We start from the raw sequence: 26,905 nt of genomic DNA on the forward strand, positions 1-26,905 counted from the left end.
GTGAGACTTATTGTTACTGGTTTTGGCATATCCAATATGCCACGGGTAGCTTGCCAGGCTCTGCCGTGCAGGCGAGATACTCTCAGTAGCTTGCCAGGCTCTCCAAGAGGGGCGGAGGAATCGAACATGGGTCGGCCACGTGAAAGGTGAACACCCTACCGCTGTGCTATAATATATGCATTTTAATTTAATTTTATTGTATTTTTATTGACATAACATTGGTTTACAGATATATAAATATAAATTTTAGAGGATTATTTCATTATCCCACACCCCCCAAATAAATCCCAATAACCCTCCGCCACTATTCATAGAATCCCTTATTATTAAATTTTTAATTGGATCACTGTGAGATACACAGCTTCAAAGTTGTTGGTGATTGAATTTCAGTCAATGTTCCAACAACCATCACCATGAGATCCTTCTTATCCACACTTAGTTACCTCAGGTTTGTCACTAGGTTTGTTTTCACTAGACACAGTCTATTCCCTTTCTTGCTTGTTTGATATACCACATGAGTGAGATCACCTGGTGTGAGTTCACAAAGCATGTGGGTGCTGCACGACGTGTGCATTCGGTGACCAAGAGCCGCTTCCCATTCTCCCCAGGCCTCCCAAGCAGAGAGACAGAGACAGGGGACCACAGACTGATGGTAGAAAATGGCCCATTTAATGCAGAGCTGCTAGCATACTTATAGGACATCTCAAGGGGTCAGAGGTATAGATAGGACTGCATGTCTGTGTAATTTAGAGACATAACATTCCAGCAGAGGCAATTCTCTGGGGGAGATAAACTCAAGGAGGCGCTCTGTCTCCCAGGGACCTCTGTATTGCTTTTCTCTTTCCTTATCAAACAATTAAGTCAAACAATTCTACTTTTTACCAATACTTGCAATCGTTTGGATAAACACAGTAAAAGATAAAGATCCCAAAACTTAGTTCTCTGAGCTCTGAGAGCAAGGCTTTTACCGTAAATCCCAGACTAAGTTCTCAGACTAATTCAGCTTGTCCTTCCCCATGTCTCTTAAGTCATAACAGCTTGCATCAAGATTATGCTTTCTAGGCTTTTCCATCTTGATGCTGGGGTAGCTTTGCCACTTGCCCGGTATGCATCCCAGTCACACAGCAAGACCTCCCTTTTGGGATGTTAGGAACTACAGCAACTGAAGCCTGGGTCAAGTAATTATGACAGTGCCCAGGAGTAGATATATTTCAGAGTCAATCAACTCCCAAATATTAGGAGCACAGTATTAATGGTCTTTGTGTTTAAGCAATGAACAACACTGCTCTATAGTAAAATATGAAAAGGCTATAGGGAAAACAGAAAAATAAGTAATTCACTACAAATTACTTCAGAATTAATTCAGAATTACCATAAAGTTTTTGCTTATAAGTAACCAAGGTTGACTTGGGGAACAAAGAGATGTAAAACACAAAGGAAAGTTTAAAGATAAACTCAGGTGATTAGGGATTGTAGCAAGAGCACTGTAAGCTTTGCTGGGAGAAGGAAGAGGGGCAATTCACCGATGAAACCTAAAATGCTTAGGGTTAATCTCCAACAACCTGGTATTTGTCTTTCTTTTCTAACTTACTTCACATTACATTCTTTGGTGTCACTCATGTTGTAGCAGTGCTCAAAATCTCATCTTTTTCTAGAACTGAATAGTACTCTATTGTGTACAGATACCATGTCACTTTTATCTACATATCTATGATTAGGCACTTGGGTAGTTCCCAGATTTTGGCTATTGTAACTAGTACTGCAATAAACCTAAGTGTGCCTATGTTTTTTTAATTAGTATTTTTGTGTCATTGGTATAGATACCAAATAGCTGCATATTATATCAAGGACAAGGGAGACATTCTCAACATTTTCAACCAAAAGAACTTGGTTCGGGCCCAGAATAGCTTGCTGATATTTTAATTTTAAATCAAGATCTTAATTCTGGGGTACCAGTTTCAAATCTTCATCATCAACTGTCCAGTTCATAAACTTTTCAGGCAAGGGACGCTAACCCAGATCTGGCTCTTTCCCACTGAATGGGGGGTGAGAGAGGGAGTAAGAGAGAGAGAGAGAGAGAGAGAGAGAGAGAGAGAGAGAGAGAGAGAGAGAGAGAGAGAGAAGTAAAGTGTCTGCCATAGAGGCAGGTGGAGGTGAAGAGGATTGGGAGGGAAACTGGGGACTGGGGACATTGGTGGCATGTGACAGTAAATGTGCACTGGTGAAGGGATGGTTGTTGGGACGTTGTATGACTGAAATTCAATCATGAACAACTTTATAACTGTGCATCTCACAGCGATTCAATTAAAAATTTTAATAAAAATTAAAAGTTTGGGACTGGAGCAATAGCACAGTGGGTAGGGCGTTTGCCTTGCACATGGCCGAACTGAGTTGATTCCCAGCATCCCATATGGTCCCCTGAGCACCGCCAGGGGTGATTCCTGAGTGCAGAGCCAGGAGTAACCCTTGTGTGCCACCAGGTGTGACCCAAAAAGCAAAAAAAATAATTAATTAATTAAAAGTTTACCACAGTTTTATGAATATTTGTTATTTTATGAAAAGCTCATCATCCATTCAGCCATTTTTGAAATCAAGCACAGTTCTTTTTTAAAAAAATTATTTATTTTTTAATTAGTGAAGCACCATGAGAGTATAGTTACAGATTTACATATTTTAGTGCTTGTGTTTCCCTCATACAATGTTCAAGAACCCATCCCTCCACCAGTGCCTATTCTCTACCACCAATGAACCCAGTATCCCTCCCACCCCCTAATCCCATCCACCCCTACCCCACCCTGTCTCTGTGGCAGGGTATTCCCTTTTGTTCTATCTCTCCTTTTCGGTGTTGTGGTTTGCAACAGGGGTATTGAGTGGCCATCCTGTTCAGTCTCTAGTCTACTTTCAGCATGCATCTCCCTTCCCGAGCGGGATCTCCAACCACATTTTCCTTGGTGTTCCCTTCTCTGTCTGAGCTGCCTTTTCTCCCAGCATGTGAGGCCAGCTTCCAAGCCATGGAGCCGACCTCCTGGTACTTATTTCTACTATTCTTGGGTGTTGGTCTACTACTTTGTTATTTTATATACCACAGATGAGTGCAATCTTTCTATGTCTGTCTCTTTCTGACTCATTTCACTTAGCATGATACTTTCCATGTTGATCCACTTATAAGCAAAGTTCATGACTTCATCTTTTCTAACAACAGCTGCATAGTATTCCATTGTATAGATGTACCAAAGTTTATTTAACCAATCATCTCTTCTCAGGCACTCGGGTTTTTTCCAGATTCTGGCTATAGTAAACAGTGCTGCGATGAACATATAAGTGCAGATGTCATTTTGACTATACTTTTTTGCTTCACTGGGATATATTCCCAGAAGTGATATTGCTGTGTCAAATGGGAGCTCAATTCCTAATTTTTTGAGAAGCGTCCATATTGTTTTCCAAAAGGGCTGAACCAGTCAGCATTCCCACCAGCAGTGTAGAAGGGTCCCTTTCTCCCCACATCCTCGCCAACACTGGTTGTCACGCACAGTTCTTGAGATGGCGACAGCAAAGAGCAAAAGAAAACAGATTTGAATCCAGTGGTTTTTCCCTCTGAAGATCTCAAGATACAGGCAACTACCATAACAGAGGAGCTGAACTGAAATCTCTTATCGTATTTTCTGTTGTTCATACCCTAACTGGCCCATTCCATTTTCTTTCTTAAATATATAGTTTTGAATTTCCTCACAAGTCCCCAGGGGTTGCTAAAACCTTAGAATCAGTTTTTAATATTACTGCACTAAAAGCAAGGCGAAAGGTAAGGGAAAGTGACAAAGGGGTTGATGTTGAAACATGGTACTTCTGAAAATCAATTGTGAGTATCTATAACTTTTTAACTCACAGTCACTCAATTAAAATATTCATTTATTTATTATTATTATAATAATTATTATTTTGCTTGGGAGCCACCCAGTGGTTCTCAGGGCTTACTCCTGGCTCTGTGCTCAGGGATCACTCCTGATGGTGCTCAGGACAAAATTAAAAAAAATTTTTTAAATAAAAAATATTTTAAAATATAAATCATTGGGGCTTCAGTGATAGCACAGCGGGTAGGACGTTTGCCTTGCACGTGGCCAACCCAAGTTCGATTCCCAGCATCCCATATGGTCCCCTGAGCACCACCAGGGATAATTCCTGAGTGCAGAGCCAGGAGTGACCTCTGTGCGTTGCCGGGTGTGACCCAAAAAGCAAAATATATATATATATATATATATATATGCATATATATATATATAAATCATCATCATCACTGTCATCACTGTCATCCTGATGCTCATCGATTTGCTCAAGTGGGCATCAGTAACATCTCCATTGTGAGACTTGCTGTTACTGTTTTTGGCATATCAAATACACGACGGGGAGCTTGCCAGGCTCTGCCATGCGGGTTAAAAATATAAAAAATAAATAAATAAAAAATATAAAAATAAGACCGTTATCTTTATTAAGACATGGTTTTAAGGGGCTTGAGCAATAGAGTAGCAGGTAAGGTACTTGCCTTATGTGCAACCTGGGTTTGATCTCTGGCATCCCATATTGTGCCCCCAAGGCCATCAGGAGTGATTCTGAGGGCAGAGCCAGGAGCATCTTCTCAAAAAAAAAAAGACACGGGTCTAGGTTTCAACAATTCCCAAAGATAGCCATAATACTTTTGAATCATTTCTTTCCCTCTTTCTTATATTAATATTTTACCACTAAGGAATTTAGATTGATAATTTTAGGCCCAATAAACCTATTTAGAAGCCCTCCAATTAACCACAATTCAATTAAGAAATAATGCTATTTATCTTATCAATAAAGAGTGTCAATAAAGTTCACTCCTAATGTGAGACATGACAAAAGATCCAATGTATATTATAGAGTTTAGCTAAATCTTGGATCAGTTAAAGACAAATATTGGGCTAGAATTAAGCCCACTGAGAAATTCGTAATTTCTAACTTTCAAGATTTCCTCCTTCTAACAACGGAAAAGATGAAGCCTGGATGACACAACAGTGGACACTCTGAGGCAATCACTGAACCTCTCAAAACCATTATTTCACAGACAAACCTAAAATCACAGCACGTTGATATATAACATGAATGAAACATGGCATATGAGCACTGTGACACTGTTGTCCCATTGTTCACTGATTTGCTCAAGCGGGCACCAGTAAAGTCTTCATTGTGAGACTTGTTGTTACTGTTTTTGGCCTATCGAATATGCCACGCATGGGTAGCCTGCCAGGCTCTGCTACTCTCGGTAGCTTGCCAGGCTCTCCGAGAGGGATGGAGGAATCGAACCCGGGTCAACCTCATGCAAGGCAAACGCCCTGCCCGCTGTGCTATCGCTCCAGCCATGGCATATGAGAAGATGCTAAAAACAAAGTCTCAAAAAGTAAGATTGAAGGGAAAACATAAGTTAACAAAGCACGCGGGTGGTCACTTTCAAAGATTTGGGAGATCATGGGGCAGGTAAGAGAACTCATCAAATCTTTCTAAGAAAATTTTAGGTCCTTCAAGTGTTACCTGCTATTTCTGTACTCCCATTGCTCAGGGCTCCAGCACAGAGTGTCCATCCTGTTTGTCAACCAGTTCAACCTTACTGGAACTTTAGATTTCACCTGGGTTTCAATGTTCTAGTTTTCATACGGGGTAAAATAAAGTAATTTAAAAGGCAGAGTGAATTTTGGATGGGAGGTTGGGTGGCCCACACCCTATGGTGCTCCTGTGGTCAGGGTTACTCCTAATTCTGGAGGTGCTGGGGGACCACATTGGATGCTGGGGATGGAATCTGGGTTGGCAATGTGCAAGGAAAGTGCCTGACCTGGTGCTATGGCTCCAGCTCCCAGAGTGATTTTTTTTAATGCTATAGAATTCCTCTGTTCCTCCTTCTCCTCTTCCTATTTTTCCTCTTCCTCCTCTTCTAATACTAGCCTTCAGATATTCTGTCCTCCACTTGAGCCTGCCTCACCTTCCCAAACTAACTCAAATGAAGGCTGACCAAGAGAATTCATGCAAATTAATTATGTGCCAGTTTACTGTGGACTTTTAGGAGCCTGAAGCTTATCAGCTTATCTCAATATATATAGATATACATGTATAGCATATGTGTGTGCGTGTATATATATATATATATATATATATATATGCAAAATATTGGGACTGTAGAATACAGTGGGTAGGGTGCTTGCCTTGAAGCCAACCCAGGTTTGATCCTGGAATTCCATATGGTCCCCTGAGCCACCAGGAGTAATTTCTGACTGTAAAGTCAGGAGTTACTTCTGAGCATTGTCAGAAGTAACAAAGCCCCCAAACAAAACCAAAACAAAAAACCTCTTTATTAAGACGGTTTTCTTTTGTTGTTTTTGCAATGCCTGCATGTGGATGCTTGACTGAAGTGCTCAAATACATGTGGTTACAGTGTGCTGAGACTGCGAAGTCAGGGATCACACTTAGGCATATGGGGCAGTGTCCCTGAATCAAACTTGGGGTCTCCCATTTGCAAGGCAAGTACTTTACAGAGCCACATCCCCCAGTCCTTTATCCCAATTTTAGAGATGATACAGCCCAAGTTTAAGAAAGTTAACAATTACCTTTCTTTGACTTCAATTTCTTTCCCTCAGAACTCAAGTATTTTCTTTTCTTATGACGGTCAACTTTCAACACTTGATGAAATACCAGACAAAGCAAGATTACCTGTCAGCATGTTTAGCTTCTACAACAAAGTAAAACACTTTTATTTCCAATTACTTGAAAATTCAGAGGAGAGAGATCCTGCAAATCTAGTAACGAGAAAGGGACAGTTAATTGCAGTGACTATTATTGTAAATAAAGGCATGAAAGGAAATTGTTACCGGTATGCTCTTTAGTGTTATCTTTATTTCTTTTAGTGAATGTAAACTTTTTAAATTTGAATTTTCATAGTGCTTTATTTAATCTATCTCCTATTTTATCTAGTTGTTTTAATATAATTCTCACCAGGATTTATACTTTTTTAAAGATCCCGCCAGTATGGGAAGGGGAGTGGAGCTCAGCTGGCCTATTTATGAATTTCAAATCTAGATCCAGACCTCAGTATTCATTCATTCCTCTCTTAACCCGTCCCTATGCAGTTGCATTAAAATTCAATGATGCTCCATATGATAATATATATCTTCTTCAGGTATCTAACGTGGATAAAGCTTTATCTGTATACCGTTGTCTGCCTGGATCTAGTATCTCACAGTACTATAGATTATTGATGGAAGTGGAGAGAGGGTGTCAAAGTTTGCAAAGAGTTTAAAAAGTGACAAGATTTCAATTTTATTTGTCATGCATTGCATAATCCTGTAAAAATGAACAGCAAAGTCCACCAGCGATGCTATCATCCTAATACCACTTGTTTCCTTAGTTTTATTCCCCCGCCCCCCACTCCCTCACGCGTTACACAAGATGCAAAGTATGCAGTTTATACATCCCAAATACTAGTTTATGAAGAGGGTTTTCCCCCCTGCTTGCTTAAAGATTTCTCAAGGACTGGTGGAGTCATTTCAGTATAAACAACCATTATTTCAGAGCAAACTTTGGTGGTCCGACCTTGGCCGGGGGGCAAGCAGATCGCTTGCGGAAGGCCTGAGAGTCCCGACGCACCTCGCCCGCCCACGCTCCCAGGAGCCGGTCAGTAGGCGCCTCGGTTGGCGCCTCGGTTGGCGCCTTTTCTCCGCGCGCAGGGCCCGAGCCGCGCAGGCGCCGCCCGAGGCTCGCGTCCGGGTCCGCGCTCCCGGCTGCCCGCGGGTGCTTTCCTCAAGCCCCGCCCCGAGGGAAGCCGTGCTGCCGGAAGTTACGCGAAGCGGGGCGGGGCGGGCGGAGTATAACGGCCGGCGGGGGGCGGCTGTCCTTTCAAAGGGCATCGCGGCGGCCGGCGGAGGTTGTCTCTTGGCGGACAGAGCAGGCGCCTGTGTGAGTGACGCGTCGCCTCGTCCCCCCCCGCGTCCCTCGCGACTGTGGGGGCGGGACGGCGCGGGGGCAGGGCCGTGCCAGGGACCTGCAGGGCGCGGGGGCCGCGGCGGGCCGTGCCCCCGCCGGGAGCCCGGGCCCGCCACGCCGCGTTCTCCCCGCGGGCTCGGCCGGAGCACGTGGCCGCCCAGGAAGTGGCCCCGGGACTGCTACTGGGGCGCGTGGGTGACCTTGAGCCCTTGAGCCCTGGCCCTAGGCTTCCCTGAGGAGCCAGCTGGGCATCGGGCACCGCCGTGCGTGCGTGCGTGCGTGCGTGTGTGAGAGAGAAGGTCGGGTCCGCCTCGGACGCGCGTGCTCTGTGGCGTGTGTGTGTGTGTGTGTGTGTGTGAGAGAGAGAGAGAGAGAAGGTCGGGTCCGCCTCGGACGCGCGTGCTCTGTGGCGTGTGTGTGTGTGTGTGTGTGAGAGAGAGAGAAGGCCAGGGCCGCCTCGGGCGCGCGTGCTCTGTGCGGGGTGTTTGTGTGTGTGTGTGTGTGTGTGTGTGTGTGTGTGAGAGAGAGAGAGAGAGAAGGCCAGGGCGCGCGCGCGCGCGTGTGTGTGTGTGTGTGTGTGTGTGTGTGTCTGTCAGTCTGTCTGTCTGTCTCGGTCTCGCTCGTACTGCCCGTACTGCCCGGCTCTCAGACGTGCGGCGCCTCACGGGGCCGCCTCGGGTGCGTGAGCTCTGTATGGCGAGAGAGAGAGAGAGAGAGAGAGAGAGAGAGAGAGAGAGAGAGAGAGAGAGAGAGAGAGAGAGAGAGAGAGAGAGAGAGAGAGAGAGAGAGAGAGAGAGAGAGAGAGAGTGAGAGTGAGAGTGAGTGTGAGAGTGTCTCGCTCGTACTGCCCGGCTCTCTCAGACTGCCTAGGGTGCGCGAGTGTGTGTGTGTGTGTGTGTGTGTGTGTGTGTGTGTGTGTGTGTGTGTGTGTGTGTAGGGTGTGTGTGTCTCTCTCGTACTGCCCGGCTCTCTCAGACGTGTGGCGCCGCATGGCGCCCGAGCTGCGTGCTGAGGAGGGCCGTTGTGTTGGGGTAGGTTTTGTCCTCGGGGAGAGGACCGTAGGGTCCCCTGGCCTTGCTGTGCCGATCGCCAGTTTAGAAGCCCCTGTATCCCTGTCCCGGGGCAGTGGGGAGAAAAGACTTGGTCGCTGACATATCCCGCTGTCCACTGTTGGTGGAAGCCAGTAGACTTTCTTCCCCCTTTTCTCTCAAGTTCTTTGTTTTTGTTTTTTAAACGACTAAAGATACTCAGGTAGACCAGACACTCACTGATAATCATTAATTTGTTAGAAAATAAATTTATTAAAAGTTCTGTAAGCCCACTACAGTTTGAAGAGGCCAGATTAAGAGCACTTGCCCCTTCCTGTCACCCCTCAGTAGGGGAGGCAAATGTGGAAGAACTGAAGTAGAAGCGGGTGGATACCTGATACCTTTAATTTAGGCTTAGATAAGACTGGGAATACTAGATGCTGATTCACTTGTCTCTAACTGGAGAGTTTGACCTTATTAAATAAATTTAAAATTATTTCCCGAAGTTGTCTTCTACTGAAGTTGAGACTGTATAAAGTATTTGTTGCCCCTGCTGTTTTCTTCCTTCTCAGTTTTGCGTTATAATACACTCAAGACCTTAGCCAGAGAATGAATATATATATATTTAAGTTGTAGCAACAAATTTAACAATTTAATGTAAATTTACAACGTTGAATGTTCTTGTGAAGTAAATGGTGGTTGTGAGTCTTGCCTGCACTGAATTGTTAAATGAGGAGTAACAACTCTATCTTAAGGCAGTTATTTGCCTCTGATGAGGTACTTATGTATAATAGCAAGGTTCCCAGCTGAACTTGAATTAGATGAAAGTAAATTAGAAATGATCTTCTAACATTTGGATCTCTGCGTGTGCCATGTGCCTGCTGTAGCATGAACGTCACACAGAAGGACCGAACTGACTACAAGTGATCTTGTCGGGAGAATCTTGTCACTTAAGAATTTTTTTCTTCTCAGAATACTAAGAGGAAATGAAGTTTCTGCTAATTTTCTTTGGTTTCTTTGTTTGGAATCTTTTTAAGGAGAAGGGATTGGGCCACAACCAGTGGTGCTGGTGGTTGAACTTGGGTTAGTTGGTGCCAAGAAAGTAAGTGGTGCCTTATCTCAGGGCCCTAGAGTTGGAATCTGAAAGCTAGGGAAAAATCTTGACCCTTGGAGCCAGGAAATGTTTCAGAGGGCTAGGGAGCTTGTGTTGAGGTCTGGAGGCACAGTTCAGTCCAGCACCCCATGGATCTGGAGCACTGAGCCTACTGTGACTAAAAAAGCAAAGGGGAAAACCTTGACCATCTCTTTCCAAGCCCTTCGAGATATATGCAAGTATTTGAGTATATGCACATATTCTGAGGACTCTACAAGAACCTGTGTAATGTCCATGTAATTTTTTCATTTTCAACTGCAGATGCATCTAGGGAAATAGTTTACAAAACAGGTAATTATAAGAAATTGCTTAGTAACTAGTACGCCCAAGTGGTAAACTGAAGCTTTTTTCCTTTTGGCACGTGAGAACATGAGAGAGCTCACCCATGATTTGCATACATGAATCCTGGATTTCTTCCCCAGCCCTGAAATAATAAAAAGTTTACCTACTTTTAAAACTCTTCTTACTACCCAAGCTTTGTTCTTTAATTTCAGGATAAACTAGTGGCAGAAATGAGTAAAGTTTTTAGGACCAAGGTTTTCAGTTTCATGTATATTCCTTATGCCCCAGTTCTATTACAAAAAAAAAAAATACGATAAAAAAATTTAGTTTTTACTAGTTACTACTTCCTATCATATCTAGTATTTTAGAACAGAGGAATCAAACTGAAATGGGCAGGTGAGAGATAGTACAGCCCATAGGGTGGTTGACCTTGTACACAACTGACTCGGGGTTGATCCCCAGTGTCCCACATGGTCCCCCAAGCACTGCTTGTAGTAACTCCTGAGCATCATCAGGTATGGCCAAAAAACAAAATTTGAAAATGGTCCTTGAGCCTGGAAGAAATTATGGAATTCAAGAACAAAGGGTGTAAAGGTATAAAGGCTGAGCTAGATTCTCTCATTTTGGAGAAGATACAGATCGGTGAATGTATTAGATCATGAAGATCTCTTAGAAGTTTCTCCACCGTTTTCCTAATCATGACCCCCTTTCTAGCTTTGTTTCCTTCCTTTGGCACCTGTCCAAAAGGGTTTTTGCCTCTTTTTAGGCAGTTCATTTTTGGTTCCTCTTATCCTGGGGGCACAGAGGGCCATATGAATCTGGTTGAGAATGCTGCTGTAGGACATAGCCTCAAACTGAAGCGCTTCATTTAAATTGAACTGCAAGGCTTGGAAGGTGGCTCAGTGTCACAGCAAATGTGTATTTGAGGCCCTAGATTCATTTCCCAGCACACCATCCTCCCCACCCAGCATCACTGACTATAATCCTGGTTCCACCCCAGCTCCACCAGCACCACTGGTTCTCCTATTCACTCCAAAAAGGAGTTTATTACTAGTAAGAAATAAATAGTTTATTTTTTTTGTTGGGGTGTTAGAAGTTCTGCTCATTTCAGTGCTTAGTTCTTGTGTACCAAGGATCAGACTTAGGGCCTCAGCGCAAAGCATACAGTCCAGTTGTTTGCACTATCCCCCCAGCCCAAGCTATAAGATTATTATTATTTCAGGTGAAATGTATTGTCAGCTTTAAGTATGTAAAGGTGTACTTTGGTACTTGATTTTCCCATTGTTTCTTAGCCATATGTACTCTGTAGAAAACTGACTTTGAGACATCATAAGGTAGCTTAAGATCTCAAGATAATGAAATGAAATTAACTTCACATTCCATGAAAGTAAGAGTAAGGTGATTTGAATTTTAAAGACGTTTGTAACAATACAGTACAGTACCATAGCTTGCTTTGTTTCTTCATCCAATGGCTTAATTAAAGAACCTAAATCAAAGTTTATTAACATGAGAATCATAGTTTTTCCCAGTATTCTTGAGAACAACAAAGATAAACATGAGACAAGGGCCATTTTGAAAGAATGACTAATTTACTGTATGTATATAACTTTCTATGAATTTTATATTTACTTGGTTCTTCACTGATGAAGAGTTAAAAGATAAGATTAAAACAAGAATTGCCTAGGTCACACTTTTTCTCTTAATTGATTTAGTTTATGTGATGTCTCAATTTTGTGTCTTGGGATTGAAATTGAAATAGTGTTTCTGTTATTTAACTGATCTGTTCTCTTGATTAAGAAAAAAATAAGTGGGATCAGAGCCGTAGGGCGTTTGCCTTGCATGAGGCCGACCGAGTTCGATTCCTCCGCCCCTCTCAGAGAGCCTGGCAGGCTACTGAGAGTATCTCACCCACACGGCAGAGCCTGGCAAGCTACCCATGGCGTATTACTGGTGCCTGCTCGAGCAAATCAATGGTCAACGTTGGTTTAATTCCTGCTATCCCCATATGGTCCTCCTCAGTACATCCAGCAGTGGCCCAAAATTAAAGTAAAAGTACTTATATTTTAATAATTAAAAGCATCTTTTTTAAAATAATACATTCTATTAATATATTTTATAGACTTGCCAACCAGTCACCTTTTTTAGTTTCTGTATTTAGGTCATTTATTTAAATGTTTTGTCAGCATTAAAGTTAATTTAAAATTGAAGACCTTGAGAAATGATTGGTTAGGTCAGATGAGTATTAAACTTGTAGACTGTTTTTTCTTGGAAAAGGGTGAGTAAAATTGGTTCAGGGTGGGGCCTTCTAGTTCTGGCTCTAGTGATTGGGTTTGTACACTTCTGGTGCAATGATAGTGATAAGTTTTATGTACCAGAAGGGGTAAGAGATTGTACTTCCAGGAATTTGGTCTATTACTTACTGGTCTTTAAAGCTTGGGGGTTAAAATTTTTTAAAAATCTATTAACTATGAAAAAAAAATAAAAAAAAATCTATTAACTATGCTTTTTAGATGAGACTTTCCTAATGTCAGTTTATAAAATGTTTTTGATTTATATTCATGTATTTCACAACTTTGTGTGATAAAGTGTTATATGTGCTAGAAGTATTGCTTGTGATATAAGAAAGGTCTTAAAATATGAAATAAATTTCCATATTTTGTTATTTTGAGGGTTGGGAGGAATACATTTCCATGGTGCTGGAGCTCCTGCATATAAAGCATGTAAATTGGCCCTTTGACCCATCTCCTCAGGCCTCAAATAATGTTATTTTAAAGCAAATTTAACATGTAATAATATGGTATATGAAAAGTATACACAGTAGACATTTGAGCCGGAGCAGTAGTACAGCGGGCAAGACACTTGCCTTGTATGCTCTTGTCTTGGGTTGGGTTCCCAGCATGCTATATGGTTCTCATAAGCAAGTTCACACTTAGCTCCCACACTGACAACTCTCTTACTAATACTCTTTTAATATTAGGCTCTTCTGTGTGGTGACTCAGAATGATGGATCAAGCGAGATCAGCATTCTCTAACTTGGTAAGATAGAGTTAAATTCTATTTTCTGTCACCAGTTATAAGAATATGAACTATACAACTGGCTTTTACTCTGTAATATCTAAGGCATCTATCTTGAGATACTAATTTACATTTCAAGCATAGTGGCCTGGAGACATAACTGATCATATAGAGGAATGTGTATTCTATCTTGAATAAAATTAATTCTAGAAAATCCTGTCAAAAGTTTCTGGGTAATTTTGGGTCTAATAAATGGAGATAAGATATATTAAAGTTCTAATCGTTTACCAGTGTGTATACATGACAGAAACCCTGATGGAAAATCTTAATAAAGAAGACTTAATGTGTGAACTTGTTCTTTAATTATCATTAACAGAACTGTGCACAAGAAACAGTGTTGGTTTGAAAGTTAAACTGCTTTCTTCAGAATGTATAATAGTTAGTGTCCCAATAACAAGTATAATATTTGACAAAAAATTTTGTAAATATTTCTATGCTCTTTTTGACCATGATTTCTTTCTCTCTTAAAAAAATGTTTTCATGGTTTTCAGTTTGGCGGAGAACCATTATCATATACCCGGTTTAGTCTGGCTCGACAAGTAGATGGCGATAATAGTCATGTGGAGATGAAACTAGCTGTAGATGAAGAAGAAATTGTTGAAAATAACGTGAAGGGTAATCATGCCAGTGTCAAAAAACCAAAGAGGCTCAATGGATGCATCTGCTATGGAACTATTGCTGTCATCATCTTCTTTTTGATTGGTAAGAGTGTCCTTTCAGGACTTAATGCTCCTTTCTTTGGAGTCTGTTTATTCATATCAGCAAATACTTAATTTGTATTTTTTATATGCCACTTTAATAGGCCTTGAAATAGGTTCAAGATTATATACCTGCCTCTGAGTTTAGCCTAGTGGGACAGGAGAGACACATGCATGCATCATTTCAGTGTAGTGTCAGATGTTACTCTGAAAGTATGCACAGGATATTCATACCATAGAAGCTGATCTGAGGATTCAGGTAAGCCTTCTGGGAAGAAAATGTGTAGCTATATTTTGAAATAGTAATTGTTTAAAGTAGAAAAGATTATATGGCTTAAAATACAAAGAATTAAAATGGGGTGTTTTTCTTTCTAACTTATGATTTGATTAAAATCATTCTTTCTTAAGTCTTCTGTCATACCGTTGCTCATCGATTTGTTCGAGCGGGCACCAGTAACGTCTCTCATGGAGAGACTTACTGTTACTGTTCTTGGCATATCCAATATGCACGGGTAGCTTGCCAGGCTGATTGTACATGAAATCCTTTGAGTTTACCTCTAAAACTTTTTCTTGCTAGGATTTATGATTGGCTACCTGGGCTACTGTAAGCGTGCAGAACTAAAAGGTGAATGTGAGAGACTGGCAGCACCAGAGACCCAGGAAACAGAACCTGATGAACCTGAAGAAAGTTTCGAACCTGAAGTATCACCTCTCTTACTGTGGACAGACCTCAAAACAATGTTGTCAGAAAAACTAAATACTGTAGACTTTACCAGATCCCTCAGGTAAGCTTTGAGTTCTTTGTAAGTTTAGTCGCAGAGCCTGGCAAGCTACTCATGTGTATTCGATATGCCCAAAACAGTAACAAGTCTCACAGTAGAGATGTTACTGATGCCCACTCGAGCAAATCGATGAACATCGGGCGACAGTGCTACAGTGCTACTTACAAGAAGTGAATCATTAGATGCAGGGAAGCAAACCAGGTCACAATCTGGAGGAAAGGTTGTAGTATAGTAGGAAAGACTTTCCCTAGTTAACTAGAATGTAAGAGTACAGACTATATTGATAGAGAAAATAGTCCTTTACTAGGAGTTATACTGGTAGAGAAATAGTACTTCCTTTTTCTAAAAAATAAAACTTTCAGCTTCTTGATCTTTCAGTTGGTTCTTGTAGCTTGCTTACTACAGAACTTTCTCCTGATGAGGTTTTCTATCTTAACACCCTAGAAGTCTTGTTGAGAACTCTTACTGTTTGTAAAGAAGTCGTAGCCTCTTTACTCTCTGAAGCAGGACTAACGTGTGGAATGCCTCTAGTTTTACTTGATTTCTTCTCATTTTAAACTCATCCATACCACAGAAAGTGTCCTTACGGGTATTGTCCTTAGATTTTTTAAGGTCTTCCTTAGATATCTTAACTTGGTAGAGAACATATTTATCTCTTATTTTTGTTACATCTTCTTTCAGTGCTATACATTTTTTTAATCTTATGCTTGAAATCTGCATTTTCATATCATGTAGTGAATACTTAGATGTATACTATAGATTGTATAGAAAGTGAGTGTAGTTTACTAGCACTCTTCCTCACAAAGATAACAAGTAACTTCAGCCAGAGAGAGCTGAGATTACCTGCCAAGTGCATGCATAAGCCTAGGTTCAATCCCTAGCACCTCATGGTTCCTTGAAAACTGCTGAGAGTGGTTCCTGAGCACAGAGTAAGGAGTAGCACCTGAGAAGTGCCAAATGAAGATTAGAGTTGCAGAAGATCAGAAGAGAAAAGTTTGGTCAGAAGATTCAGAATGCTTCAGGGCAGATAAAAATCAAAGCTTGATTTTATTCCTTACTATACTTCCTCTTTGCCTTTAATAGATACTGTACTCTAGAAGCTCCTCATTTACCTTAAAACTACACCTAAAACGGGACTGGAGCAATAGTACACTGGGTAGGACTGCCAAGGTTTCGTCCCTGGCATCCCATATAGTCTCAAGAGTAACTCCTGGGGGCAGATCCAGGAGTAATCCCTGAGTATTGCCAGGTATTACCCAAAAAGCCATAAATAAATAAAATTAAAAAAAAAAAAAACTAAGAGATAAATTGTATTGGAATGAGATTCTTGAAGCACTTATGAGACATTTATTTATTTACTTATTTCTTTCCACCCAGTTGTGCTCAGGAGGTCCTGGAGTCTCACTGGCAATTCTTGGCCATCTACGCTATCAGTTTAGTGCAAGAACCCAAGGATGTCTGCTGTTCAGGCCCTGCTGTGCCTGCAGTATCAAAGTCTTCTCCCCTGTGGTGCTGGGGTCCTCCAGACCCACCCCTAGAGATGTTCAGAGGTGGTGCTGGGAATCAAACGAGGGCACATGGTGGACATGTATACTGTCCACCTAGTCCCAACCAGAGAGTTTAACAGATTTGAAGTAAGATAACTTCAGAAACTGAACACAAGTTTTTTTGGTTTATTATTTTTTTTCCTTCTACATTTATCTAGTCAATTTAACTATGAGGGGTATAGTTTTGAGTTAGGCTTTTAAAACAATTTGTGTGTTTGAGTTCAATATTTTAAACTAAATTTATTTAACAAGTAATCTTTCCTGCAGGTGGCTGGGTGAAAGTTCATATACCCCTCGTGAAGCTGGATCCCAAAAAGATGAAACCCTTGCTTTCCTCATTGAAAATAAATTTCGTGAATTTAAACTCAGTCAGGTCTGGCATGATGAACATTTTGTTAAGATTCAAGTCAAAGACAGGTATGTTGAAAGATGACAAATGCATATTTTTTTAAAATAAAAAATGTGCTAAATGTAGCAAGGAATTTAAAAATAATGTAACTCAATAATTATTTTAAAGCTATATAATTTTATTTTTCAAGGACGACATTAACTACATTTAATCTGTTTTCACAGTTCTAGAAACTCAGTGACCATACTGCGTACAAGTGGTGATGCACCATTCCTGTTGGAGAATCCTGATGGTTATGTGGCATATAGTAAGGCTAAGACAGTTACTGTAAGTAAGGTGCAAAGTGCACAAGACTTTTTCCCTGTTAAAATAACTCAAAAACAAGTTTTCTTAGAGTGATAGGTAGGGCGTTTGCCTTGCACGTGGCTAACCAGGGTTTAATTTCTCCGTCCCTCTTGGAGAGCCTGGCAAGCTCTTAGTTTTAGTATGAATTTATTTGCAAAATGCGTCATAAACTATTCTTATTTTTAACTCTTTTCTGTATGTAGATTGTAGATGAAATAAAATCTCAAGTCCTCATCTTGACAGACCAGATCCAAAGTAATCTTACTGCTCTCCTCCTTACTCAGTCTCCACTGTGACTTCCCAGATATTTCACAAACACTCAAATGCAAGCATATTTCAAGTTCAAACTTTTATAAAATTTGCCTTTCCCTTTGCCCAGTCCATTCTTTCCCTAAATATCAACATGACTTCTTCCCTCACTGTGTAAGTCTCAGTTCCAGCATGACCTCTTTAGGAAGATTCTTTTACTGAAAAAGGGTCATTAACATTATTGTTATTTTGGCTTTTTGGGTCACACCTGGTGATGCTCAGGGGTTACCCCTACCTGGCTTTGCATTCAGGAATTAACTCTTAGCAGTGTTCTAGGAACTATTTGGGATGCCAGGGATCAAACCTGGGTTCTCCACGTATAAAACGAATGACCTCCCCACTGTACTGTTGCTTTAGTGCCGAGGCCCTTACCTTAGTCAGCTTCCCACTTTTCTACTTTTTTTTTCTTGAGCACTTGGCATCTGTTTCTTCAGTAGGATAAAAGCTACATGAAGGACAAGAGGCAAAAGATGGTTTCATTTCTCTTTGGTCCCAGAGCCTTAGATATTACATGACAATTGCCAATTGAATGCATGTATCAGATATTCCGTTATGTGGGGACATACATAAAAAAAACATTTCCCTTTTTTTTTCCCCACACCTGGTGATGTTCAGGGGTTACTCCCTGCTCTGCACTCAGGAATTACTCTTGGCAGTGTTCGGGGGACCATATGGGATGCCAGAGATCAAACCTGAGTCAGCCGCATGCAAGGCAAGTGCCCTACCTGCTATACTATCACTCTGGCCTGTAAATAACTATCTTGACTTGAGTCTTGTCTTAGTTTAATCACTTAAACTTGACTTGACTTTTAAAATTTAGGCAAATATGGCCAAACCACTTAAAAAAAAATTTTTTTTGTCTTCCAAGTAGTGCTTGGAAGGTCCTGGGTATGTTGTCCCTTCCTGACAATTCTCAACCAACTGGGCCAGTTGGTTCAGAACCATGGGTTTGAGGATATGGTGCTTTAAAGGCCCTGAAGTGTCAGAGATTGATTCCCTGGGCTGTCCTGAAAATGCTTGAGGCCTCCAGAACTGGACCCAGCCTGGAGACCCACGTGGTATCAGAGATCGAACAGGTGTTGACAACATGCAGGGTATGTGCCTTAATACCTGTGCTATCTCTCCAACCCCTACTATAGGGGGAAAAGTATTAGTACTGTAGAGGACCAGGGAGATCATCCAAAAGTGGCAGAACACATGTCTAGCCAACCTGGGTTTGATCCCTGGCATCCTATATGGTCCCCTCAAATCCCGCCAGGAGTGATCCCTCAGCACAGAGCCAGGAATAAGCCCTGATCACTGACAGGTGTGACCTAAAACAAATAATAAAAATAGTAGTGTAGATTCTCAAGTTAAAAAGCCACAGATTTGCATATGGGGTTCACCTAGTGGAGACCTTCTAAGCCAGATGAATTTTTTTGGTTATTCTTTATCTTCCTCTTTTTCTGTATGGTGTCACTTTCCCTGGCTGCCTGCCAGCCAGGGGTGTGGAAGTGGTAGATTATTCTCTGAGGAAATATTGATAATTTTAGTTTACCTTTGGACTTTCTGTATTTAGATGTTGTGAATACTAGTTTATAGCTGTACATCTGAACTCTATAAGTACGTTTTAGGAGCAGTATATATATATAGATATCAAAAAGATGATGTTTGTAGCTTACTTTATTGTATTAGTGTTTAGCATTTATCACACAGGGACTTATTCCAGGGGCCAGAGTGATGGAGTGATATAGTGGGTAGGGAGTTTGCCTGCACATGACTGACCCGAAATCAAAAACTGGCATCCAATAAGATCCCATGAGCACCACCAGAAGTCATTCTTAAATGCAGAGGCAGGAGTAAGCCCTGAGCATTGCCAGGTGTGGCCCAAAACAGAGAGATAGAGGGAGACTTCTGTATATGATGATAATCATACATCAGGAGTGGAAACATGAAATAACTGGTGAAACCATGGCAAGGCTTTAATATATTGGTATGCATCTTGGTGTTTAACATACCATGTTAGCCCTTCTCTTCACCCACCCCAAGCATGAAGCAAGGTAAAATAACTCTTACTATATTAATATGTACATTATGTTTTTATATATTATATACATTTATTATATGAATATATTTTAGTCACTGTCATCTCGTTGCTCATCTATTTGCTCGAGTGGGCACCAGTAATGTCTCCATTGTGAGACTTGTTACTGTTTTTGGCATATCCAGTATGCCACAGGTAGCTTGCCAGGCTCTTACATTAAAGGCAACAAGGGGTAACAAAAGTCATGCAATCTAGAAGACCAGAAATCTTGATTTATTCTTACTAATTTGACATTTTTTAAAACTGAAATAGCATTATTTTATATAAATAGTACAAATTCACTACCAAAAGTCCATTTCTATCTTTAACTATATAGTTATCTCTTTTGTCTAGATTTTCCCATTTCTTTTCCCATCTGGTAACCACTCATTGATTTTTCAGTTCAGAAGATTACTTGGTTTGTTCACTTAGGGGTAGGTAAAGGTATTCCAGATAGTGTGCCTTCTCAGTGCTGCCTGGGGAAGGGGGAGCCCATGGTGGCAACTACATATCCACCTCTTGATGGGCACTTAGGTTGTTTGCAGTGCTTGGCTGTTGTAAATATTGTTCCAGTAAACATGGGGGTTCATGTATTTCTTTAAATTAGTGGGTTCTATTGGGGGGAGGGGATTCTCAGAAATAGATAACTAGAATTTCTACTCTGACCAGTTTTGACTTTAGAATGCTCATGAATTGTTTCTAGATTTTGGCTTCCTTTTTTTTCCAATTTATTTTTTCGCTGGGGTTTGATCTGTAAATGATTATAGTCTGTAGATATTTTAATGGTCTGGAGCAATAGCACAGCGGTTGGGCGTTCGCCTTTCACTCGGCCGACCCGAGTTCGATTCCTCCGCCCCTCTCAGAGAGCCCGGCAAGCTACCGAGAGTATCGAGCCTGAGTGACAGAGCCTGGCAAGCTACCCGTGCATATTGGATATGCCAAAAACAGTAACAATAAGTCTCTCAATGAGAGATGTTACTGGTGCCCACTCGAACAAATCGATGAGCAACAGGATGACAGTGATGACAGTTATTTTAATACCACAATGCTTATTAAATCTAATGTCTTTATTCTAGGGTAAACTGGTTCATGCTAATTTTGGCACTAAAAAGGACTTTGAAGAGTTAAATTTTCCTGTGAATGGATCTCTAGTCATTGTTAGAGCAGGGAAAATCACTTTTGCTGAAAAGGTAAGTGTAAGTTATAAAGTATATTAATACTAAGTCTTGTTCAGTGAAATGGTATTTTACATTTTTTAAATTCCTGAAAACTAGTAGACTCAAACTCTCATACCTGATAATATCATCTATTACAGTGCTTAACAGGGCAGGAGAGATAGTACAAAGGTTAAGGCACTTGCCTTGCACACTGCTAACCCCAGTTCAATCCCCAGTGTTGTATATGGTCTTCTGAGCAACATCAGGATTCCTGAGCACATAATAAGAGTAAGTTCTGAGCACTACTTGAGGTGGCCTTAGAGTCAAAAAGAAAGTCCTTAAAAAATCAAATAGGTTTCACTTATATAAAGTAATAAAATACTTCACAACTGTGACAACTTTCAGGCATTGTGTTTAGTCAAAAATTAAGTTATCAAATACATGAAAATTTAAATGGATCTACATAACTGAGTTTTAGGAGTATATAAAATTCAGTTACACATGTGTTTCATAAAAAGGATTAAGGATTAAGGACTGGAGGAATAGCTCACATCTCTAGAGATAACTTGGACCCTGGGTTCAATTCCCAGCATATTGTGCTTCCTGGAATACCAAGCTAAGAATCGTCACTGAGCACTTGCATGTGTCACCCTTCCCAAATAAAAGGAAAATTAAATTGAAAGTAAACCCTAGAGAACCAGAGAGATAGTACAGTGGGGAGGGCATTTGCCTTGTACGCAGCTGACCTGGGTTCCATCTCCGTCATCCCATATGGTCCCTCAAGCACTGCCAGGGCGTAATTCCTGAGTGCAGAGCCAGGAATAAACCCTGAGCATTGCTATGTGTGACCCAAAAACAAAACAAAAAAATGAAAGTAAACCCTACCCAAGGGTAGCAACATATCAAAAGACAGGTTGTTTTGTGTGAGGCTTTATTATCTCCCTTGTAATTTTATTTTTTATTTTATTTTTTTTGCTTTTTGGGTCATACCCAGCGATGCTCAGGGGTTACTACTGGCTTTGCACTCAAGAATTACTCCTGGCGGTGCTTGGGGGATCGAACCCGGGTGGGCCATGTGCAAGGCAAAAGCCCTACCCGCTGTGCTTTCACTCCGGCCCCTCCCTTGTAATTTTAAATTCGGTTTTAAGTCAAGTATTTTTTCTAAACATATAAACTATTTGAAATATTTGGGAATATTGACAGACTCCAGTATAGTTATTTGTCTCAGCATAAACTCACTATTGTATTTTAATAAGATTAGATAATTTTGAGCTTTGCATATTTTTTTCTTTTGTTGTTTTTTAGGTTGCAAATGCTGAGAGATTTAATGCAATTGGTGTCTTAATATACATGGACCGGGCTGATTTTCCTGTTGTTGAAGCAGAGCTCCCACTCTTTGGACATGTGAGTTTTCATTTCTGAAGTAAATACTTTTTTGGGCTTTCAGAATTTTGCTGAATTCCATCTACATTATCGGTGCTAAAACTTGGCTTTCTTATATGCCTTTTCTAGGATAGTTTTACAGTAAGCTAGGAGGTGGTTTATATATGATTTTGAGACATAGTTATTGCTGTAAAAAGTGCTTTCTCAGTAGTTTTTTGAAATGAAAATCAGGCACATGCCATATAAAAATTGGAGTTATTGAAGGTAGAACCATGTATACTTTAAAATATTTGTTTAGGGTTGGGGAGATGACTTACACTGATGGAGCATATGTTTTGTATGCTGATGTCCCAGTTTCAGTCCTTGGCATCAGAGTCCCTTGAGCATCTTACTAGTTTAGTCTCAGAATATTATCCAGTATGGCCAAAGGGCCCCACCTCCAAAAACACATACAAGCAAGCTCCCAGAAGAGAGCGATGCAGATAGTCTCTTGCCCGCACGCCTGGCTGTCTTCCCCGGGGCCCCTCGGAGGGGATGGGCTCCAGCTTCCCTCCCTGCCCCGAGCAGAGCTCCCGGCGGCTGAAGACCACTGGATCTTAGCCACAGCCATGCTCAAGGCTCCTCTCCACACGTTCGGACAAGCCTCACGCATGAAGGTACCGGCAGAGGAACCCAGCTGTGTGTAATCCCATCAACAGCCAACATCCAGAGACTTAAAAACAAGCTCCCAAAAGCTTACAACCTACTTCTCCCTCTGGGAAAAACTAACAAGCTACTGAGAGTTTCCTGCCCACATGGGACAGCCTCAAAAGCTTCACATGGTGTATTCATATGCTAAAGCCAGTAACTGGCTGGATCTCATTCCCTTGACCCTGAGAGAGCCTCCAATGCGGCATCCTTGGGGAGGCCGAGCGGAGAGAGCCTTCTAAAATCTCAGGGATAGGACAAATGGAGAGGTTACTGAGCCCGCTCGAGAGATCAACGATCAACGGGATTTCGGGATTCCTGTGATTCGTGATGGCCAAAGGGCCCCACCTCCAAAAATACATGCACAAATATTCTAATTTTAGCCAGGGCTATATAGTCTCATAGCACAAAACCCAAAACAACCTACAGGGAAGTTTTTGAATAAGTGACCATGGAGCTAATTATACTTTTGTTTTTTCAGGCTCATTTGGGAACGGGTGACCCTTATACACCTGGATTCCCTTCTTTCAATCACACTCAGTTTCCACCATCTGAGTCATCAGGATTGCCTAATATTCCTGTCCAAACAATTAGCAGAGCCTGTGCAGAGAAACTCTTTAAGTAAGTTTTGACGTAAAAGCTATTTTACATGTAAGTTTCTATGATTAGAGAAGAATTAAGTTCGTTTGATAAAATCACAAAAAGGCTATAATCTGCATTTAGTAAATTTTGGAACAACACTAATTTTGTATAGATAAAAAGTTTTTCATTGGTGGGGGTGGGGGTGGGGAGAGGAAAAAAAAAAGTTTTTCATTAAGTGATTTTAATAATATACATTAGATTTATAAACCCAATTTATGTGGATTTATATATTTCTGTTCAGTTCACTCATAAATCATTTGTGTAATAATTCTAGCACAGCTTCCACTGACTGCTTGCAGTGGTAAAGCACTTAATTGCCAGTTGCAATTCATTCAGTTATTGGAGAATATCAGCTAGAATATTCATAGTGAACTTCTTAGTTTTGGTTATATCTATTACTTTTTTATTAATTTCTCTTAGCACAAAACAGTTGAAGTTTCCTTGTCTTTAGGTTTAGTATTCTTAGTTCTTGTCAGTTTCTAGATGATTTATAGTCATAATTAGTCCTTCTGAATATCCTCCCTAGTTTATTAGTATCCTTCTTTAAAAATGGAGCCTAATCTGAGTACATGCCATTTATTTTTATATCTTGATAAGGATGGACTGGAACAATAGCACAGTGGGTAGGGTGTTCGCCTTGGACAAGGCCGACCCAGGTTCAGTTCCTCCTTCCTCCTCAGAGAGCCCAGCAAGTTACCGAGAGTATCCCACCTACACGGCAGAGCCTGGCAAGCTACCCGTGGCATATTCAATATGCCAAAAACAGTAACAACAAGTCTCACAATGGAGACATTACTGGTGCCCGATCAAGCAAATCGATGAACAGCGGGACGACAGTGACAGTGATCTTGATAAGGATATATTTCCCACAATGGAGATTTTGATTTAAACACTAAAGTGAGCATTTATTTCCTGTGGTGACATGATACGGTTGTTCTAACCCCACTGATCATGTTTCTTAGCTAAACTGTGACTGGCTACGAGGGAATAAATTTTATCTATTTTAACATAATACTTTACCACCAAGCACCAAGGAAGACTGATTTTCCTTAAACGTGGGAACTTAACAATAACTCTGATTTTCCTTTTCTACTTCTAGAGATATGGAAGAAGAGTGCCCAACAAGTTGGAATGCTGAGTCTTCGTGTAAATTGAAAATAAATAAGGATAAGATTATAAAGCTGTCTGTAAACAATGTGCTGAGTGAGAGAAGAATTTTTAACATCTTTGGAGTTATTAAGGGCTTTGAAGAACCAGGTAAGGACCCTTATATGTGGTTGCCGCCGCGCCCCCCCACCTCCACCCCACACAGACACAGAACCACTGCCTCTTTCCCCTCCCCAGCCCCCTGGACCATAGACCTGGGGGTGGGAGTCAGGATCCCCTTAATCCTTTGTGGCACTGGGCACAATTGTAATTGCCTTGGGTGCTTCTTGATCCACTGAATAAGGAATGCTGGCTTGACTTGGTGTCATGATATAATAAACCTTATCTATCCTACCGTGAACTATGTAGGTGTTAATTTTATTGAGGTGATAATTAACTTAGGAATTTAACTTTAATTTTATTCATCATCATCACTGTCATCCTGTTGCTCATCGGTTTGCTTGAGCGGGCACCCATAATGTCTCCATTGTAAGACTTATTACTGTTTTTGGCATATGGAATACGCCACAGGTAGCTTGCCAGGCTGTGCCAAACAGGCGAAATACTCTCAGTAGCTTGACCTGCTCTCTGAGAGGGGCGGAGGAATCAAACCCAGTTGGCTGAGTGCAAGGCAAATGCCCTACCTGATGTGCTATCGCTCCAACCTTGAGGACTAGGGTGATGAAGGGAACTTGCCTTGCATGTGGCCAAGCCAGGTTGAGTCGCCGACACCACATGTGGACCCCTGAGCCCTGCTAGGAGTGAATCCTGAGCACAAAGTCAGGAGTAAGGTTTGGGCACTGCCAGGTGTGGTCCCCTCACCCCCCCCAAAAAAAAAGGAAAAGTTGATTTTATTAAATTTTACTAATTTTATTGGGAAGATAATTAACTTGTAATAAATTTAGAAATTTAATTTGTCAAAAACTGACCAGAAAATCTTTTTAAGTTACTGAATAGACCGGCACATTTTTTTTTTTCTTTTTTTGGTCACACCAGTGATGCACAGGGGTTACTCTGCACTCAGGAATTACCTTTGGCAGTGCTCAGGGGACCATGTGGGATGCTGGGAATCAACTCAGGTTGACCGCGTGCAAGGCAAACGCCCTACCCGCTGTGCTATTGCTCCAGCCCCAGCACATTTCTTCTTAAGGGAACAGATAATAAATATTTTGCAACTATTCAGTTCTGCCGTTAAATTACAAAAATGGGTAGAAACGATATGTAGTGACTAGGTATGCTGCTATGGTTTGCCAGTCCCTAAGATAGTCATCAGTGTAAACGCGACTAGTCACATAGTCTTATCATTTAATAAGGAAAGCCTTTGGATCTTAGTTCTTTCTTAAATTAATAAGCACAAAAACAGAGTTGGTGAGTAAATTTAGCTTGTAATTTAGAAAGAATAACCATGCTTAAAAGGAAAAATGGTAAGTATTATTTCTCTGGAGTCCAAGTCAGATCTGAAATGTGTCTTCTTAATATGTATGGCAATCTCTCCATTAAAGTACTTATTCTAGGTTTAAATATTAAATAGTGTAAAACAACTGGTTGATTTCTTTTTTTTTCCCCTGCCCCCCAGATCGCTATGTTGTAGTAGGGGCCCAAAGGGATGCCTGGGGTCCTGGAGCTGCAAAATCCAGTGTAGGAACAGCTCTCCTATTGGAACTTTCCCGGATATTCTCTGATATGGTTTTAAAAGGTAAAGCATAAATTTTGGGCCCTGAGTATATATGTTATAAAGATGACTAAATGTTACAATAATGCTTTCTTCCCTTTGCCTACTATATATAGGGGTCATTCCTGGCAGGTGCTCACAGGATTAGTGCCGGGAATTGATCCAGCATCAGCCACATTCAAGAACCTTTATTTTTATGTTGTGCTAATGCTACGTTCTTAAATGCAAAACAGACTGTCTTTGGTATATCTGCCTTTGACCTTGGAATAGCTTCTTTCTTTTGGTTCTCTCCTGTTTTACTTTGGGGCAACACCTGATTGTAGTAAGGGCTTAGGGTCGTTGCTAAAGGCTGTGTTCAACGGACCATTTATATCACCGGGAATCAAGTTAGGGTCAGCTGTGTACAAAGTGGGCGCATTAATCCCTGTATTATCTCCCTGGCACTCCTTTCTAGTGTCTCCACTTTTCTTGGGATACTTCACTTTTTCTGACACTGTAGAAAGTGTTACATTGTTTTTTGTTTTGTTTTGTTGCCATAACTGGCTGTGCTCAGGGTTTACACCTGGCTGGCTCTTGATTTCAGAAATGTTTCACTTTTTTTT

General features: G+C 41.0%; 1 protein-coding gene across 1 annotated transcript in view; it reads left to right on the forward strand.

Moving 5' to 3' along the window:
- Positions 1–7,866: 7,866 nt before the first annotated feature.
- TFRC (transferrin receptor) overlaps positions 7,867–26,905 on the forward strand; it is a 36,903-nt gene continuing 17,864 nt past the window's right edge. Inside the window, exons 1-11 of the mRNA XM_055127391.1 lie at positions 7,867–7,959; positions 13,427–13,485; positions 14,016–14,226; positions 14,800–15,007; positions 16,819–16,968; positions 17,125–17,227; positions 20,693–20,806; positions 22,079–22,177; positions 23,325–23,464; positions 24,585–24,742; positions 26,208–26,327. Of these exons, the coding sequence (XP_054983366.1) occupies positions 13,450–13,485; positions 14,016–14,226; positions 14,800–15,007; positions 16,819–16,968; positions 17,125–17,227; positions 20,693–20,806; positions 22,079–22,177; positions 23,325–23,464; positions 24,585–24,742; positions 26,208–26,327 (1,339 nt within the window). The 5' untranslated portion in view covers positions 7,867–7,959; positions 13,427–13,449. The remainder of the gene's footprint in view (positions 7,960–13,426; positions 13,486–14,015; positions 14,227–14,799; positions 15,008–16,818; positions 16,969–17,124; positions 17,228–20,692; positions 20,807–22,078; positions 22,178–23,324; positions 23,465–24,584; positions 24,743–26,207; positions 26,328–26,905) is intronic.

This window comes from Sorex araneus, chromosome 2 (assembly GCF_027595985.1).
Source record: "Sorex araneus isolate mSorAra2 chromosome 2, mSorAra2.pri, whole genome shotgun sequence".
Taxonomy (NCBI): Eukaryota; Metazoa; Chordata; class Mammalia; order Eulipotyphla; family Soricidae; genus Sorex; species Sorex araneus.